General features: G+C 41.7%; 1 protein-coding gene across 12 annotated transcripts in view; it reads right to left on the minus strand.

The window, feature by feature from the left end:
• The window catches only part of ANKRD6 (ankyrin repeat domain 6), a 62834-nt gene that overhangs the window by 19520 nt on the left and 25168 nt on the right, over window positions 1-18146 (minus strand). For 5 of the 12 annotated variants that reach the window (XM_083433437.1, XM_083433446.1, XM_083433445.1 and 2 more), the window contains exons 2-4: window positions 11794-12058; window positions 2785-2907; window positions 566-817 (exon numbers count right to left, since the gene is read on the minus strand). In XM_083433437.1, the coding sequence (XP_083289563.1) occupies window positions 566-817; window positions 2785-2907; window positions 11794-11913 (495 nt within the window). In that variant the 5' untranslated portion in view covers window positions 11914-12058. Of the gene's footprint in view, window positions 1-565; window positions 907-2784; window positions 2908-11793; window positions 12059-12188; window positions 12494-18146 lie in introns of those variants that run through there. The other 7 variants (XM_083433441.1, XM_083433444.1, XM_083433447.1 and 4 more) reach the window with 7 other exon arrangements.

Below are 18146 nucleotides of genomic sequence, written 5' to 3' on the forward strand. Positions count from 1 at the left end.
AGTGTTAATTGCTGTATGCACCACCAAAACATAAATGTCCAACTAGCCAAAACTACCCAATAAGAGCTACCTTTGAGGCACAGTATACCCGTCTACCCTCCATTATTTTCATGCAGAAACTATTTCTTAAGTGCAAGGTCATTCATAGCTGGCCAGTGACTTTTATGAGTCCAGAACTGTACAACAGATCAGGCATAGGGAATGCATTGAACAGTTGCTGGACCACATCTTCCATCATCCATGATCACCGGCCAGGCTAGCTGGGGTCAATGGAAGATGCGAGCTCAATAACACCAGGAGAGCCACAAGAGCTCCACCTCTGCTTTAGATTTTGGCAATGCAAACAATTCCCAGGAAGCATTTCCTTTAAATATGGTAACCACAAAACAATTAGTGGGACTCTTGTGTGAAAAGGACACAGGTAGGTAACCTTTTGGCAAAGCATAATTTTAAAAAAACCAGACATGCAACCATGCACTTTTAAAGTAGCTCTGACATGCCAGATGGCCAATCCAAATGGTACATGCAACTGTGTCGCAGAGAAGCTGAAGTTAACAGTTCTAACCTCCTTCTCTCTTTGCAATCTTCTAGGATCTTTTCTAGCCTTTCTCCTCTGTTTTTTCTTATCTTTTTCTTCCTTGACTTCTTTAACCAGGGCCACTTTTCCCTTGACTATTTCTGAGGTATGTGCTGTATGAACACTCATTGACCAATCAGAGATGGCATCAGGATTCCAATAAGGGCTTGCAGGATTAGCAGGGAGAAGGAAAGAGTTACTTCTTGGGGTTTCATACTCTACAGAGCTGGTCTCCACAGGCTGAAATTCATAATAATCCCATTCAAGGCCACTGGAGGTCATTCTTCAACTAATGATAAGGTCTTTTACAATATGTTAACGATCAACATCTGTAGAACATGAAGTCAGCATTTTAAATCCTCCACAACATTTTTAAGAGTTTCTTTATGCTATGCAACATTTGGCAGATGGAAAATTAATTGGGCAATTATGTATTTACTACATAGCATATAAAAAACAATATAGTTATTGACTTTCACAGTTCACAGGAAAAAAACAGGATAAAGGACAGTCTTTTGAAAGCTGAGAATATTTGCAATCCAGGAGGCCGCAGAACTATGTTTCTAAGTCCACATTTGCAAGTTCTTTCTGGTGTACAACAACTACTGTTGTCTAGTTGCTGGAGTGTTGCTACCAGGACTGAGGAAACTCAGCTTCAAATTCTCTATCAGCCATGAAGCTTAATGAGTGATCTTGGGCCAATTACTACCTCTCAGGTAGCCTGCTTCACAGGGTTGTTGTGGTGATAAACTTGGGGAGGGAAAATCTTGTACACCACCCTGAACTCCTTGAAGGAAAGGTGGAATATAAACGCATTCAATCAATAAAAGAAGTACAAATATCTCAGGTGGGATGTAAAAGGATAAAAAAAAAAATCCACAGTGACCTTGAGTGAAATCCAACGTTAGCCATACCCAGAGCAGATCCACTGAAAAACTCAATGAACTTAAGTCAAGCTCTGAATACGACCTAGTTGGATACAACAACTGGATTTCATCTATGCTATCCACTAGCTGGAGGAAAGCTACATGAAGAGAGAATATGATTACTTCATCAAATGAATATACCCGCTCTGTATAACTTGTACATAATGTGACTTTCAATAATAAAACCACTTTCGCCCCAGCTAGTAAAAGTTTGTTTGAGTGCAACAACAGTATTCATGCTGCACAGATTTTATGAGAGTCAAATTCTGCCAAAAATATGAAAATAAAGGCTTCTTTCAACGTTTCTTTTGTAATGTTAAGGCTGATCACAATATATTAGTTCAATGAATGGCAAAGAACCATCCACTAGGAGTACACAAATAGAGTGATTTCCATGCCATAAAGCATTTTGGTTCCGCTCAGAAATGTCCTGAGCATTATAAATGCAAGCATTCTTGCCATGGGTTTCACACCTCTGAATGGCATGAATGATGTGATGGTGGGTGGTGGTAAGAGTTTCCAGCTCTAAGAAAAGTGGAACCAAAAAGAACAGCAGTGAAAAAGACGAGTAAGGTTCAGGGGTGGGAATTCAGCTCCCTCAAAGAACTAATTTCACATGGAATGTTTGCAGATGTGAACACTCAGCACAGCTTAGCTCTGAGCTTCCTGGAGGAAGGAAAGGCCTGTGAAATCTAAAAACACTTGGTGTCTGTCCAATACCATATTGAAAAACCTTTTACTTCTCTGAAAGGCAACATCCACTCTTTATTTATGCTTAAAATTTGAAAAGTATCTGGCAAAACGATCCTTGCAGATTTTGAAAATATGCCCCAAGGCACCCATCTACAGGACCACTGTCTTTGACCATCCCAGTTACATGCTGTCCTATAAAGCTTTAAAATTAGGGTCCTTCCAGATAGGGGTTTATTGTGGAATTAATGCTTCTCCTGCATGCAGGGTTCTGTTGTTGTTGTTTGCAGTATCTATACAACTTTGTCAGCATCAAAATGCCAACCTCCCCACAAAATAATAATAATAACAATAATAATAATAATAATAGTTCAGATTTACACTTTCTATGTAAAATGCAACGAAGAGGAAAAGCCTGTTTCCTATGAACCGTTTGCAATATTAAGCTGCCATCTGGAAGTACCCTTAGTAAACAAAGCAAACATCTGTTTTGGAACAGAATCAGTCTGTAAAAGGAGACAACTTGTTGCAGTGTTCCTTCGCAGAGGCAGAAGGGCTTTCCCTGGTGTAAGAATGGTTAGAACTACTCACATCATCCTGAAGATCCACATCACAGCCTGCTTTGAGCAAAATCTGGGCAACGCGGAGATGACCCTTATAAGCCGCAAGATGGAGAGGTGTCCTCCCATGCTGTAAAGCAGAAGGTAGCAATTGCTGAAAAAAATTCAAAGCCAGTTGCTGGTACACAGCATGTTAGCAACCTTATACCAGAGACATTCCTATTAAATGAATATTGCAACATTACCAACTATATGTACTTACAAATGTATGGCCTCTCTTCGTATTCATGAACCTGCACTTCTCTCTAGGAGTATCAGATGCTCCTAATTTCCATTGTTTCACCCACACTTTCATTTCCCACTAGAATTCCATTTTAGGCCAGCAAACCAACTCAGTCTAGAAGCAAGCAACTATAAATGCTGCCATATATGGAAGAAACCAACCAATATTAAGAAGAAGAAGAGTTTGGATTTGATATCCTGCTTTATCACTACCCGAAGGAGTCTCAAAGCGGCTAACATTCTCCTTTCCCTTCCTCCCCCACAACAAACACTCTGTGAGGTGAGTGGGGCTGAGAGACTTCAGAGAAGTGTGACTGGCCCAAGGTCACCCAGCAGCTGCATGTGGAGGAGCGGAGACGCGAACCCGGTTCACCAGATTACAAGACTACCACTCTTAACCACTATACTACACTGGCACATTAAGCAATGTGAAGTCCATTTATTTCAATGGAAGGGATTTCAGCAGGTGCTTAACTGTACAACGGAAAGCAAAAGCAAAACATGAAGTGCAATCTGAAGCATGTCTATTCTGAAGTAAATTCCACAGAGTTCAATGGGACTTACACCCAGATAAACTGCAACTTTTAAAATTGATTAATTTTGCCTATATTATTTCATTGACTTTATTTATCATTATCCTTTGGAGTGAGGACAGAAATCATTCATAGTGAACAGAAAGCTCTGTGAACATTGAAATGACATAAAATCTTCGATTTCATACAATGGAACTTCAGTTTTCGAACGTGATCTGTTCTAGAGGTCCAATTGACTTCCAAAACACTCGAAAACCGAGGATCAAAGGGTTGTCAGCAAGTTCAATGGGAAGAAATGAAAAATTCACATCGGAAGCCATTTGACTTCTGAGGCGTGTTCAAAAACGGAAGCATTCACTTCCAGGTTTTTAGCGTTCGGCTTCTGAAGTCTTCGGCAGCCAAAACGTTTGAAAATTGAGATTTGACTGTAAGAATATAGGATGAGTCCTGCTGGATCAGGCCAAAGACCCATCCAGTCCAGCATTCTGTTCTCACAGTGGCCAGCCAAATATATATAGAAACCAGAAGCCCACCCCCACTCCCACCCCTGTGTTATCTGTTGTTTTCAGAAAAGAATGAGTGTAGAAACAGGAAGTGCAGCTATCAAGATACACACTTTTTATTTAAATAAAACAAAAAGCCCACCAAGCAATCATAAAAACATAAACAAAAGGCAGGAAGACCTTTTTTTTAAAAAAAACTATCAACAGAACTAAATTAAGCCAGGAAAGGCTGGGAAAATAAAAAAAGGTTTGCACTGCACCAAAAATGCAACAAAACAGGCATCAGATGGACCTCTCTGTGGACACCACATGACGAACAATTTGGGATCATGAACTAATTGCAAAGTTAGATGTTTCTTGTAATTAGGGATATACTAATCAGCAGACTAGCTAGTGGAACTAACCGAATGGAACTAAAAATCCACAGAAGTGACAATCAAATAATATCCACCTGAACTCCAATTAAGTTTCACTGAATTACTGCTCAAAGTCCCCAAAATTATACTTTTTTGGGGGATACAGGATATGTCCCTATATCAACAAGGAGATAGCTTTTTCTCTTTTTCTGGTGTAATCCTAAGTAAAACCACTGGTCCGCCCATCAGTGCCTCCTTTTCTGCCTTGGGTTGCCGCTTTGGGTTGCCAGTTCTGCATTGCCAAAAAAGAAAACACCGCACCAAAAAAGAGGACGTATCTTTGCATAAATCGTGCATATGCTTGCATATATATGCACCTAGATGCACATTTCGAAAGAATCACTAGAAAGATAATAAATGTCACCATAGTGGAGAAGCTAGCCAGGGGGGATCTGTGTATCTCCTTAATCTGCTGCCTAGTTGCAACTTTAACCCTGCTCTCCCTTCTTATAGTTCCTTAACTTGAAACCACACTTGGGTGGATTACTCTTTAAGAGAGAGTAGTCCTCATACATGGCATGGGGCTACATCATGGGCTGGGACTTGTGACAGCATCATGATGCTGCCACCATCACCACTGATGATTGGTACCTTGCATGAGTATTATGGGGGCATAACATCATGGCTGGCAGGTGTTGGCGGAGTTGCCAAGAATACTTGTGGGAGTGGCTGTGTACTATGTTATCTCTTGCCTCTACAAGCACTGTTTTGCTTTTTACTTTGCTTCTGGGAGTGCATAGGATTGTTACATTACATAATACCATACTGGTATAAAGGCTGCCAGCATAGTGAGATCATAATTGTGGTCAGCCCACAGCAGGGTTTTGTTCTCGTTTTCTGCTTATCTGTTTTTTACTGTCCCTGGCTGATCAACTGCAGCTTTGAGATATATTTAAAGAAAAAAAAGGAAAACAAATCAGTCCTCAGGTTTGATTGCCATTCTAGAGATCATCATATGAAGTCACACCTATGAGCAAAACAGATGTCCAGAATACTCAGCTCTGTCAGAAGACGGTGAATGGAACCAATGCTTGAAATTAACAAATCATCACAATCTATTTATTTATCCATCCACTCTTCCCCTATCAGATAGTAATGGAAAGAGTCCTGGAATTAAAGAGTAACAAGATGCTCTTGAAAAATGCAAGTGTGTCATTTAGTCAAAAGAATGCCTTGTCCAATAGGAGTCTTCTTCCTCCAGGACTCTGTTTCAGATGACTTGGTCTAGTAAGGATACCAAGGTGGGTCTTTTTAATGGCAACCTCTCTTACCCAGCTAAACATTTCTTTTGGAAGGCATTTGATCAAGTTTGTAACAGAATGCCATTTTAATCCCACTGTGATCTTCAATATTTGGACTATTTCATTTAATTACATGGCCTACATGACTCCTGCCCTATAAAACAGAACATTCTTCCAATATGCTTTCAAATAGCTTTATTCCTGTGCATTTTGATTTCTTTTTATTATAATCCACACTGATTTACTTGGTGTCTGCAGCACAGCTCATCCCACCCCTCATTTCAAAAAGTCTCAGGCAATGTGTGAATCTATTAAGTTCTTAAATTCCACAAACAGAAAGCTGTAGCTTTGATAGCCACATATACAAGTCTGATCTGATTCAAACAGGACCTTTTCAAAGGCTGTCATTAAAGTCAACAGCTGGCTGAAACCTTAGGAGTACATTTCCTTTTATTCTTCCCTGGAGAATAATATACAGAACTTGACACTACTTTCAGCTGACTACGTAGTAAGATGGTTCAAAGAATCTCTTGGCAATTTCACACACACAGACACAGACACAGACACCCACACACACCACAGAACCTGAATTGATAAATGATTCAGAGATGCAAAACGTAGATCATAAATCTGAATTCAAACAAGTTTAGCCCTGTAGTTTAGCCCTGTAGTTAGTGTTGGCAATGTTTCACCCTATTAGGGCAAAAAAAAGGGGGGGGGACACATTTGTTGACTTCTACTTTTAACTATGGATTGTTATGATGACTCTCATTTTACATACCCATGAAAAAGAGGACATGTCCTGGAAAAAAGGGCATGTGGCAACCCTTCCTTCATATGCTGTGGGTCCACAAACAGTGGATGCAGCAGGGTTTTCATATGACCATATGAACTTGCCATGCCAGAGTACATCATAGTCAGTAATAGCAATTCCTCAATAGTGCTTCCACACTTGATTGTGGGAGATGTATGTTACCAGAGCTGGCACAGCACTAACATTTGGCAACAAGTCAGCACATGGCAAGTGAACATGGTTTATACTTCGAAGCTTACTTCCAACCCAACTAAGAAAACTCTGTTTTGCTGGATTCTGATATGGCATCACAGATATGCCTGTCTGACATGGAATTTTCACAAGCACAATCTGAAAATTGAAAATGTTAGGGCTCGATCCTGCTTTCCACTTGTCCCACAGCTTTCCCCTGGGAAATCCCACTCTTTACCACTGAATCAGAGCAAATGTCAATTGCGTTTTCCACTTTGCTCCAATTCAGTGGCAAAGAGAGAGTTTCCCCAGGGGAAAGCAGCGGGACAAGCAAGAAATCGCTCAGACCCATGGGTTCTAAGCACGGGACAAGCAGGAAGTGTGGATGAGTCCTTAGGATTTTTAGGGAAGAAAAACCTGTGACAGGAGGTACTTTTCAAAAAAATGTTTTTTAAAAAACCCTTCCAAATGGATAGTGGAAATGTGAATTCTGAAGTTTGCAGGGTGGCTGGGTGTGAGGTGGCACACAGCCAGCAATCTGTAATAAGGAGGTGAGGCTGTTGGAGAAAAGGAAGTAAACAACATGGTGTTGTCTGCCTGTAGGGCCTAGAAAGAGATTTATACTCTGCCACTAGCCAAGGGACAAGATAAAGAGGTCTTACTAGGTGACAGAAACACTTTAAGAAAAAGAACATTGTTTATGGCAGGCAGATGGAACAAAAGTGGTGGACTTAACAGGTAGAAACAAAAGAAAGAGAAAAGAATAATCTACATAACTGGGATAATTTGATTTACTTCCTTGAAAGGTCTAAAGCCAAGCAAGTTCATACATATTCTAGGAATGCTGTATGGTTTTGGTTTTGCTTACTTGGTGTTGTGTCTTATGTATAACATAGCAAAGAGACTGTAGATCCTTTGCCTCGGGGTAAATTTCCACATATTGGGATGGTAATTAATTTTTCAATAAGATAGAACCCGCCCCCACACACATATACATACATTTTTACAAATGCTATTGCACAGACACAATACACTGGGTGTGCAAGGTGTGTGTACATCTATACAAAAATGTGAAGAATTACTTCTTACCATTATCTCTGTTAATTCACCCTAAGAGCCATTGCGCGCACACAAATTATATAACCAAGTACACACAGTTGATTTGATATATGCAACACCCTTTATCCTGCTGCTGAATAACATCACTGTATCCACCCCTTCTGCATGTCCTTTTCTAACTTCTTTTCCATGGCATTTACTTCTCCACTTCCATGCCAAAGCACACACTTCCAATCTCCAGCCAACACTTTGCTGAAACATGCATATCACTTAACACATTTGTGGAAAACATTTCCTCCTTGTGTCTTAAAGAGCATGGTGGGGGTGCTTGGTGGCCCATTAAGGATGCATTACAGAAAGCGTCTGAGATACAGAGGTCAGTTCGGTGTTTCTCTTTCAGTTCAGGTATTTCTACCTCTGCCTCTATAAACATGTCCTATTCCTTCAAGACAGGGAGCATCTCCACCCAAACAATCGCCCCTAAACATTGGCATGGAAACAACCTATGCGATGAAGTAGCAGCGTGTATCAACCAGTGCTGAAGAAATAAGGAATGTTTTCTAATACAGTACATCAGAGCTTTCCAAACTTTTCATGTTGGTGCCCCACTTTTTATACATGCATCATTTCGCGACACAGGAATTCAGTTTTGCTAGCAAACTGGAGGTTAAACTAACCCGTTTCCAGCCCCGGGAGGAGTGCAGGGAGCCTTCGCCCAACACACAGTTTGGAAAGCTCTGCAGTACATGCTGAGCCTTTCTCTGTGTTACAGTGATACATGGAATAGCCACCACAAGAAGGCTAGTAAGCAGACACTATAGGACCACTGCAATGTGTAGACTGGCCCTAATTCAGGAATAGTTCCAACGACGACAGTGTTAAGAGCAAGTTTAGGTGTATGTCTGAACTTGCAGGCATTTTTTAAAAAAATAGTTACTAGACTTTGTATACTTGAATTGTCTTTTTATTAAACAGAACTTGTCCAGATATATTGGCCTTTAGTCAAGAAAAGGGAAAACAGGAACCTCTTTCAATTCCAGCAAGCTGAGACAACTATATTATTAGACCGTGAAAGACCACGTTAATTCATATGTTTCTGCAAGTAAACAAGAATTCAAAAATGCTGTTTTCTTCCTTTTTGTTTAAAGAGTTCTGTGTGTACTAGCCTAAATTCAGAATGATTTGAATACCTCCATAACTGTTCCAGTGTTTCCTCAGGGGTCTATTTTCGTTATCTTTAGCCAGTGTGCTTTTTTTAAAAAAAGAAGAAGATAAGGAGTTTATTCTAAAATCTGTTCAAATATTGGAAGTCATATGCCCTCATGAACATTCACCCTCTACAGATGGTCAGAAATAATGTGTGAGGGCTCAAAGTGAAGAGGGGGACATAGGTGCATTTGATGACTCCACCCTCAGAGTCCCTCCCATGTGCCCACTCCTCCCTCTACCTTCCTGCACTGAGCCACCAGTGGCATAAAAAATGGGCACTTTCAGGCACTGCAATACACTGTAATCCTATTCATTGCTTCAGATGGGAGACATTTCTTTCACAGGATTTATCTTACCCATTAAGATTGGACCCTGTCATTTCTGAACTCTGAGCCGTCTCCAGCCCTTAAAATTAGTGTGGATTGAAAATGAACATTAGCAGCCTGTCAGTGAAATAATCTCAAAACATTTTTTTCCACCTGCAAGCTTCCAAGATAGTATGTTAGATGACGCTTCCAATGTTCTGGAAGAATAGGGTGAAAGGGGCCGCCTTGGAACTGAAGAACTAAAGAAGGAAACACTACTGGGCTGGGGAAGAAGAAATGTAGCTTAGGCTTACTGCAAAGGGGCTGAACTCCTACCCAAATGGATGAATATAAAAGGGTGGTTCAGTTAGGGAAAGACATGAGAACTGAACCAAGCTACACTTGTGCCTAGCACAGATTTTTAGGGCTTGCACACAGTGCTTTATATTCATCCAAACCCCATTCCACTGAAAGAGATTCTTCCATACCACACTGATATTCTCCCTGTTTAGAAGTGCAGAACTATTGCAGGAGTGGGACATCACATTCCAATGCTAAGGTAATGTATATTCCTGCTATAAGCAACTGCAGCTGCATCTACAGTAGAAGACGTGTCTGTAATTTTCCTTTGGGCATGCCTATAAAGATAGATGAAACCCTGTCCCAAATGGGAATTGGAAGAATGACTGCACTACACCTATGTAGCTACCAAATTTATAGCTCAAAGCTTTCTAAAATTATGCCACCTCTGAAGCAAGTCTAAAATTTAAGGCATAACTCACTCAAAGTTAAGCATTACAATATCCCATCTATTTCAATGGGGAAACTAAATGCATGCTTCAGTCTCACCCATGAGGCTCCTTCTGTATGCTCATGACATTTTTCTGTTCAATTTGGCTTGTGCCCGCAAGAACCATCACAATCAACTCTCACCGGGAATTGCACAAAACTCCAACCATTCTAGGAGCGTAGATTTGACAAGTGCACTTGTCTTCCTTGCTATTTATATGGAACTGGCTGGTGCACGTGGTCCATTCTTCTAAGGACTCACTGACAAGCTACTTACATTTGATAGGCTAGTAGTGCCAGATGAATAGCCCTCTCTTCCACCAGAATGATGCTCAGCTGTCTGGGGCGCCTTCGAGTCACAGACTGGTGAACAGACTGTCAGCAACCTGGGGGGTCCATCCCCACAACCTTTTCCAGGGTTCAGGAATACACACTGTCTATAGGGTGGTAGAACAGACTGAAATCCAGTAATCCCTGGAGAAGTACATTCCTCCCTAGGAGAGCAACTGGAATTTTAGCCCCATGTTAGGACTAGCAGACATATTGAAGTTCTTGGTGCTTCCCAGGTGAAACAAATCTCCCTCCTACCTATGTGTTAGGAAAGTGAGGGGAAGGGTAAGAGAGGTGAGGTCAGTTGCCAAGAAGCATGGAATGTTGTGCAAATTGGCTGCCCCATATACATTTTTAGTATATGGGAGGCACCTGAGGAAGGCTGCCTCCACCTCGTGGTCACCACCAGCCCCTTCAAGTATCTCTGGTGCCATCCTTGTCCCAAATGACCACTCTCTGAGGAAAGGGTCCTTGTGGCCACACCTACCATTAAAGACCTGCAACTTTCATTCCGCTCATGTTGAACAGCAGCATGTGTTTAAACCGCTGGCCTTTGGAAGAATGGAATAAAAGCAACACAGGAGAAGCACCCTATTCCCAACTTCTTGGCTCCAGGCTAGGACAACATAAAATACAAAGACTCCCACCCTCCTTCCATGTGGAGAAATGCATGTTTTTGTCATTTTCCCATTTGTAAACATATATGGTTGGAAAATAGTTTTGTTTCGAACAAGATTTTGGTGAAATTTGGAAGCTGGATTCAAAAATGCTAGATCAAAGTTTTCAAACCCTGTATCTCACCCACCCCTTCCAAACCTTAATTCTGAAAAATCTGTAGGATTACACAGTATACTAGAAGCATTTACTATGTTCCCAGCCATTAGGGGATGAAAATTTTACTCACAGTCCTCTTCCCTAAAATATATTATTTACAGCTGGAGTAATATTCCCCAAGACAAACAGGATGCTCTCCGCCCTTTTAAAGCAGAGGAGGTGTTGTTTTTTCCAGGCAGCCCCAGATAACTTCATTTTGATTTCCCTCCCCCCTAAAACCATTAATTTTGCCACTGCAAAATGCAGTGTGCACTTTTGAGAAAAATAGAGAAGTGGATTCACTGTTCAACTCTGCACATTTATGATGCTCTAGGCTTCTTTCCCTTGGAGAAGGAAGAACGGCAGAAAAAGAAGGAAAATTATTTCACATCTAAATGGTGTCTCATTTAAATGCAACTGGCCCAAGTTGGGGGGGGGGGTCAAATACTTTCATCCGCACCACTTCCTCGAACAATTAGATTTTCAAAGCCAAAAGAACATTTATCAGAAAGAATGAATGGTTTGGGAGTGAGGTTAGTTCTCCATGAATTTGTAAGGAGTTTTTCTCTTGTTACCTTGGTAACGGCTACCTTGGCACCCTTGTTGATAAGCTGCACAACATTATCCAGTTGCCCTTTGTATGCAGCTATGAGAAGGCGTTCTGAAAGCACGGCGACCACATCCTGCTGGCTCATGAATTAGGAGAGAATGGATTTCAGGACAAGCTGTGGGCAAGCTCCTCCAGCCCAAAACAAAAGCTTCACATCAGTCCAACTGCAGTGCACAGAGGGACCCCAGTTTGGTGGAAGATTGGATCCGTTGCTATGCCATCTTCTGCATCTGTGTAAAGGGGGAGGGAGAGGGGAAGAGACACAAAACATACTCTCAGTCACATCATGGAAAACAAAACAGCAGCAATTACTCCTTTAAAAATTATTTGAAAAGCAGCAGGAGGAGTGGCAAACAATACCTGGAAGACTGAAAAAGCTAGAATGGTTGGATTCCTACATGCAACACAAAGGATCTGAGAAAGATATACTTTCGGAACATCCTTCTGCCGTCCATTTGTTTAACAGGAATATCAGTAGTTACAGTGCGTAAATGGCACTATATTTCTAACTCCACACCACAGCGAATGAAACCTGAGGGGAGAGGATGCGCTGCTTCGAAACCATCCTGCCTTCTCTTGTCGCTCCAGGATGTTCATTTGTAAGCCTGCTTTCCCTCCACAGCCTTTCCATTAATGGACAGAATCACGGCACCTCCTCCCTTACTGGTGTACTCACTTTCACAGAGTACAACCTCCGGCGTGTGTAGGTATCAATCCATTATCTATGTCTAAATGTCTTCCAGCAGGAGTCTCGTGATTGTTAAGAATATCATAAAACTGACTCGCTCGTGATCTCAATCAGCACTGCACTCTCAGGATCTGCTGCCAGAGATTATTCTTTGGGAACGGCACCCAAAGAGCAAAAGTATCCCCAATAATATGCAGGTTTTATGGCTATTTTGCTGTGATAATAACAATACTTTAATTATTTACACCCCACCCATCTGGCTGGGTTTCCCCAGCCACTCTGGGTGGCTTAACAACATCTCCAAAAACATAATAAAAACATCATTCCTTAAAAACTTCCTTAAATAGGGCTGCCTTTAGATGTCTTCTAAAAGTCAGATAGTTGAATAATTCTATCACTTATACCCTGTCCATCTGGTTGGGTTTCCCCAGCCACTCTAAAAACATAACAACATATCTAAAAACATGTGAGAGGGAGGTGGTGGTTGGTTGTTGTTTTTTGTCCTAAATTTATTTACAGATATAACTATACTTTAATTATCAGGGCAGATAAAATAATGAAGAGATTAGTACACTTTTCTTATCTGTCCACACAACACTTGACAAAATGGGTTGCTCATTTTGCCATGGGAAACACAAAGAAGCCTTATGAAAGAAATGCCACAGCTCAGGGGTCGAGCATCTGCTTTTCGTGCAGAAGGTCCTGAGTTCAAATCCCTGGCATCTGTCTCCTGCCTGAACCCTGGAGAACTGCTGCCAGTAAATGCAGACAAAACTCAGCTAGAAGAAACAACAGTCTGATTCAGTTTAAGGCAGTGTCAGGGACTGACAGGGCTCTGAAGAGTGTGTGGCAGAGGCGGCGGACCAGGAGAGGGGACCATTGGTACTTAAATATCATAAATATCCCTTGGAACAAGTGAGGCGGGACATTTATATACTATAATATGTCTTGTAAACATATATAATTAAACTTTCATCGCACATTTAACACATGAAAAACTCTCTAGCAGCACTCCCAAAGACTTGTAGAGAGGAGGAAGCTTATTTAACAGAATAGCTCAGTATTCCAACTTTACTAATGGCTAATATCTCAAAGCCTGATTTTATATTCTTCGGCAACTCACCCCGGATTATTGCACCAATAATTTTCGTTGAGGCATCACTAGAATCTTTTTCATTCCATACAGTGATTTAGAGGTCCTGTCTTCTCTTTTGCTGACTGGCTCCTTTACCATCCTTTCAATCTTGCTTATTGTGGATTATACTAACTCGGCAGAACAGCTTCTCTTTAAAAACTGTTTGAGGTCTCTCAGTATTTGGATGGCTGTCCACCACAGCCATTGCAACAGCAAGTGATGTAATGGGAGGAGAGGGACCTTGCCTTACTTGCATCTAGCCTTTCTGTTACGACAAAACAACAGACTTGCCTCCATCTCTGTCAAGTAAGATGAATTCTGGTACCTGCTACCCCTCCAAAAAAAGAAAACTAAAAGGAAAAGGGGAAGAGAGAGTCTATGCTACAACAGCAAGGAAAAAGTTAATCCTGTATGGTCTCAGGCTCCATTTACACTACAGCACATTTAAAGCACATCCATCCCAAGAACTGTTGATCATGAAGGGCACTAGGAATTGCAGCTAAACTAGTTCCCAGGATTTGGGGTGGGGTGGGTGTGTCCTCAGCTTCTTGTCTAACCTATAGCTTGGTAAGAAACAAACTTTAATCTTTCAACTAAATACAAATAAGTGTATGGGTCACAAAAAGATAAACCACTCACTCTTGACCAGGAAGTCTTTACCCTTGTCCTATGTCTGAGTTTCCAAATCATCTAGCTAGGAGTCATTGCTTTAGCAGGGAGGCCATCATAATGCCTCTCAAGACTCATGCTGAAACCTATGGTTAACCTATGGTTGGTGCTAATTTAGTCTCAAATGGGAACAGGTGCTTAGTGCTGCAGTAAAGCAATAATAAAAGCTTTGCTGCCAATTGGTTTTCAGCCCCAATTCAGGTTTGACCTATAAAGCCTTATGTGGCTCAGGACTACAATACCTCTAAGACTGCCTCTTCCAGTATGCACCAGCCAGGACCCTGCAATCATATTACATTGGTGCCTCGCAAGACGAAATTAATTCGTTCTGCAAGTTTTTTTGTTCTACGAGTTTTTTCGTCTTGCGAAGCACCACTGCGTATTGACGGTTTCCCATAGGAATGCATTGGCGGTTTTAAAAAAAAGGCGCAAGACGTTTCGTCTTGCAAAGCAAGCCCATAGGGAAATTCATCTTGCGAAGCCACTCAGAAAACAAAAAACTCTTTCGTCTTGTGAGTTTTTCGTCTTCCGAGGCATTCGTCTTGCGAGGTACCACTGTATTTGTGTGCCCCTTCCATGAGAGATCTGGAAGGTGGCAACATGAGAACAGGTATTTTCTGTGGTGGCTCCCTATTTGTGGAATGCTCTCCCCAGGGAGGCTCGCCTGACACCTTCCTTACTTATCTTCAGGCACCACGCAAAAACATTCCTCTTCAACCAGGCCTTCAGCTTTCAGCTTTTAATTCACTCTACAGCCTTTCATCATCACCATTATCATTGTATGCTGCCTTTCCATAGTTAAAACGAGGCTCAAGGGGACTTACAACATGTAAATATTTACATAATTACAAAAATAGTCTTAAACAATAAATAGGTAAAGGTAAAGGTACCCCTGCCCGTACGGGCCAGTTGTGACCGACTCTAGGGTTGTGCGCTCATCTCACTCAAGAGGCCGGGAGCCGGCGCCATCCGAAGACACTTCCAGGTCACATGGCCAGTGTGACGAAGCTGCACTGGTGAGCCAGCACCAGTGCTGCACACGGAAACGCCGTTTACCTTCCTGCTATAAAGCGGTACCTATTTATCTACTTGCACTTAGGGGTGCTTTCGAACTGCTAGGTGGGCAGGAGCTGGGACCGAACAACGGGAGCTCACCCCGCCGCAGGGATTTGAACCGCCAACCATACGATCAACAAGTCTTAGGCAATGAGGTTTTACCCACAGCGCCACCCGTGTCCCAAAAAACAATAAATAGAACACATCAAAAAAGATCACGATCAAATTGAAGTTTCAGCATTAATCATAAGATCCAAGAATCATATAACACAAAATTACTATCAGTAACAAAAAAAACCCAACAACCCCCCCCCTAAACAATAGTATTATTATAGTATGTATTTTCTGTTTTATGCTGTAAATCACCCTGTGGTCTCTTGATAAAGCATGGTATATTCTTATTCTTATTCTTATTATTCCATACTCCCACCTTTATCAATATGAAATGACATGACAAGATCTTAACACTGTGTGTGTGTTCAAATTCCAAGTTCCTTAATGCACAAGTGCTCTTGAAATAACAAGCTAAAATCTGTGGCAAAAAAATAAAGAAAGTCCATCCTCACCCCACCCTGCAGAAAGGAGAATCTGCCAGCTAGGAGAACACAGATTTAGCAATGAAAATCACTCTTCCTAATGCTGCTTATGAGAAGATATGAGAGAAAGCGAAAAGGATAGTTTGACTGACAAAAAGAATTAGTATTTCAGACCCACAGCAATGAGGCAATGATGTAATCAGCTTCCAGATAATGGAATCCAAGAATATCCCTCAATGACTCATTCACTGCTGCATCGACAGTTAACAGGAGGGAAAAAGGCATCTCAAAGCAACAAGGATGGGTGGCTTTGAGATAAGGTTAGAAATGTCCAGGTTTTAGTCCTTTTCAACACTGAATGTATACCACGAGTCAGTTCCAAGTTGAACTTTATTTAAGGAGAGATTGTATGTGCCGACTAGACTGAACATACATGGGAATTAGGGAAAGCTCTGCTGCATTGAGGAATCGTGAACGCCCCTTCTAAAACAAAACAAGCTACAAAAATATATGGAGATGGATAGTTAAACCTTGTGCACCCACACTTGTGTCATGTTGTTACTCTGCATGCTGGCCAAACTGGACCAAGCTACAACAATGCAAAGAAATCTGCAACAAGACCTCACAATGTACTTTTCTTTGTCTTCCAGAATGCACATGGGGCATGGCTCCAGGGAAGGAAAGGTTAAACTCTTTCCCACAGCTTATATTAGCTGCAGAGAGTGGGCAGGGCACTGGTACCCAATACCCACATTGCATCTGTCTTCCCCGCCCCTTGAATAATAACAATTCATTAAGTTTAAAGTCATGAAATTGCTGTGATGGGAAAAGTCAACTAAAACCTCCCATCCCAGAAAAAGACTGGCCCCAATCCAATTTGGAGGACCATGTAGCTGCTTTTGATTATTAAAAAAAGACTCTGGGAGATCACGCCACAGATCTCCCGGCCGTGACACTTCTTTTCAGCTCTCGTTTGCCCTTGTCCTGTGCCTCTCTCCCTGCTGCCATTGCCCATACAAAAAAGTGACCCCCATGCTAGGCAATTTTCGTTTTGCATGTTGCTTTTGCTTTTCAGTAAGATTCCCCCTGGGTTTCCCTGATTTTGATTTTATATTTAAAAACAGACAGAAAAGATACTTGTGAAATTGACATTGGCCTCTCTAGCTGCTTCTGACCTGTTTGTATGTTCTGTAGAAAGCATGAATGCCAGGCGCATGATCCCAGCCAATGTCCAATCTTGCCATCGTATCTGGAGCCAACCATGTTCTTTACTTAAAACTCAACATAAGTTCAGGTAGTAGCAAGAACACAAATGAAAGTAATGGAGCGTCAGGTAAAGGACAGCAGCAAAAAAAGATGGGTGGAGTGAATGAAATCCTAATGGGAAAACGCATAGGATTGGTGGACATATTGAAGGCTGACGTTGGGTGAATATCTGAACAAGGTGGGAAAACATGTGGGGGTACATAAGCTTGGCTGAGTTACAAGAGCCTTTACAGGATTGGGGGAACGAACTAGGAATGCCAAATATTGGTTGGCAATATTCACACTTCATGAACGTTAACCATGAAAATGTGCCAGCGTGGGAAAGAGGAAAGCAGTTTTGGTTAACCATGATGTGCAATATCAGTTGCAGAAATTGGAAGAAATGCTGAATATGCACTTTATGTTATGCTTAAATATGTTGAGCCCGCTCTACCATGTTAAAGATGGAGTAGATTAATCATTGGATTCTGTTCCTTCACAATTCCTGGACTGCTGCAGGGAGAACTGGGCAGGATGAACCTAATAAAGAAGGGGCTAGGTTGGAGGTCTTTCAGGACCAAGGTGATGTATGCCTCTTCTTATATCAAGGTCAGCCTCAGGTTTGAGGGTCAAATACAGCCCTCTAGCCAGTTCCTGGGCCCCAGGCCACACCCCACAATGCCCATGTCCCATACCCTTCCTGGATGCTTTTATCTGGCTGGAATCTGTCCTTGGACTCTTTCTTTGCCTGAACAGAGGATGAGCAGTTGTGGGTGCATGCAGAAACTCCCAACTTTTACATGGCTAGAATATACAAAAGAATGAAATCCATTGCTCTGCACACTTTTGTCTCTGGTTCCACTCAGTTTTTACCTTAGACCCTACCCACCACTGGTGTGCGCCCCACCTACCCCTGAAGGTTGCCCATGAGGAAATGGAATCCTCCAGCTGAAAAAAATGTCCCCCACACCTATTTTACAGTAAACAAT

The sequence above is a fragment of the Podarcis tiliguerta genome, assembly GCF_965153285.1.
Source record: "Podarcis tiliguerta genome assembly, chromosome: 3".
NCBI lineage: Eukaryota > Metazoa > Chordata > Lepidosauria > Squamata > Lacertidae > Podarcis > Podarcis tiliguerta.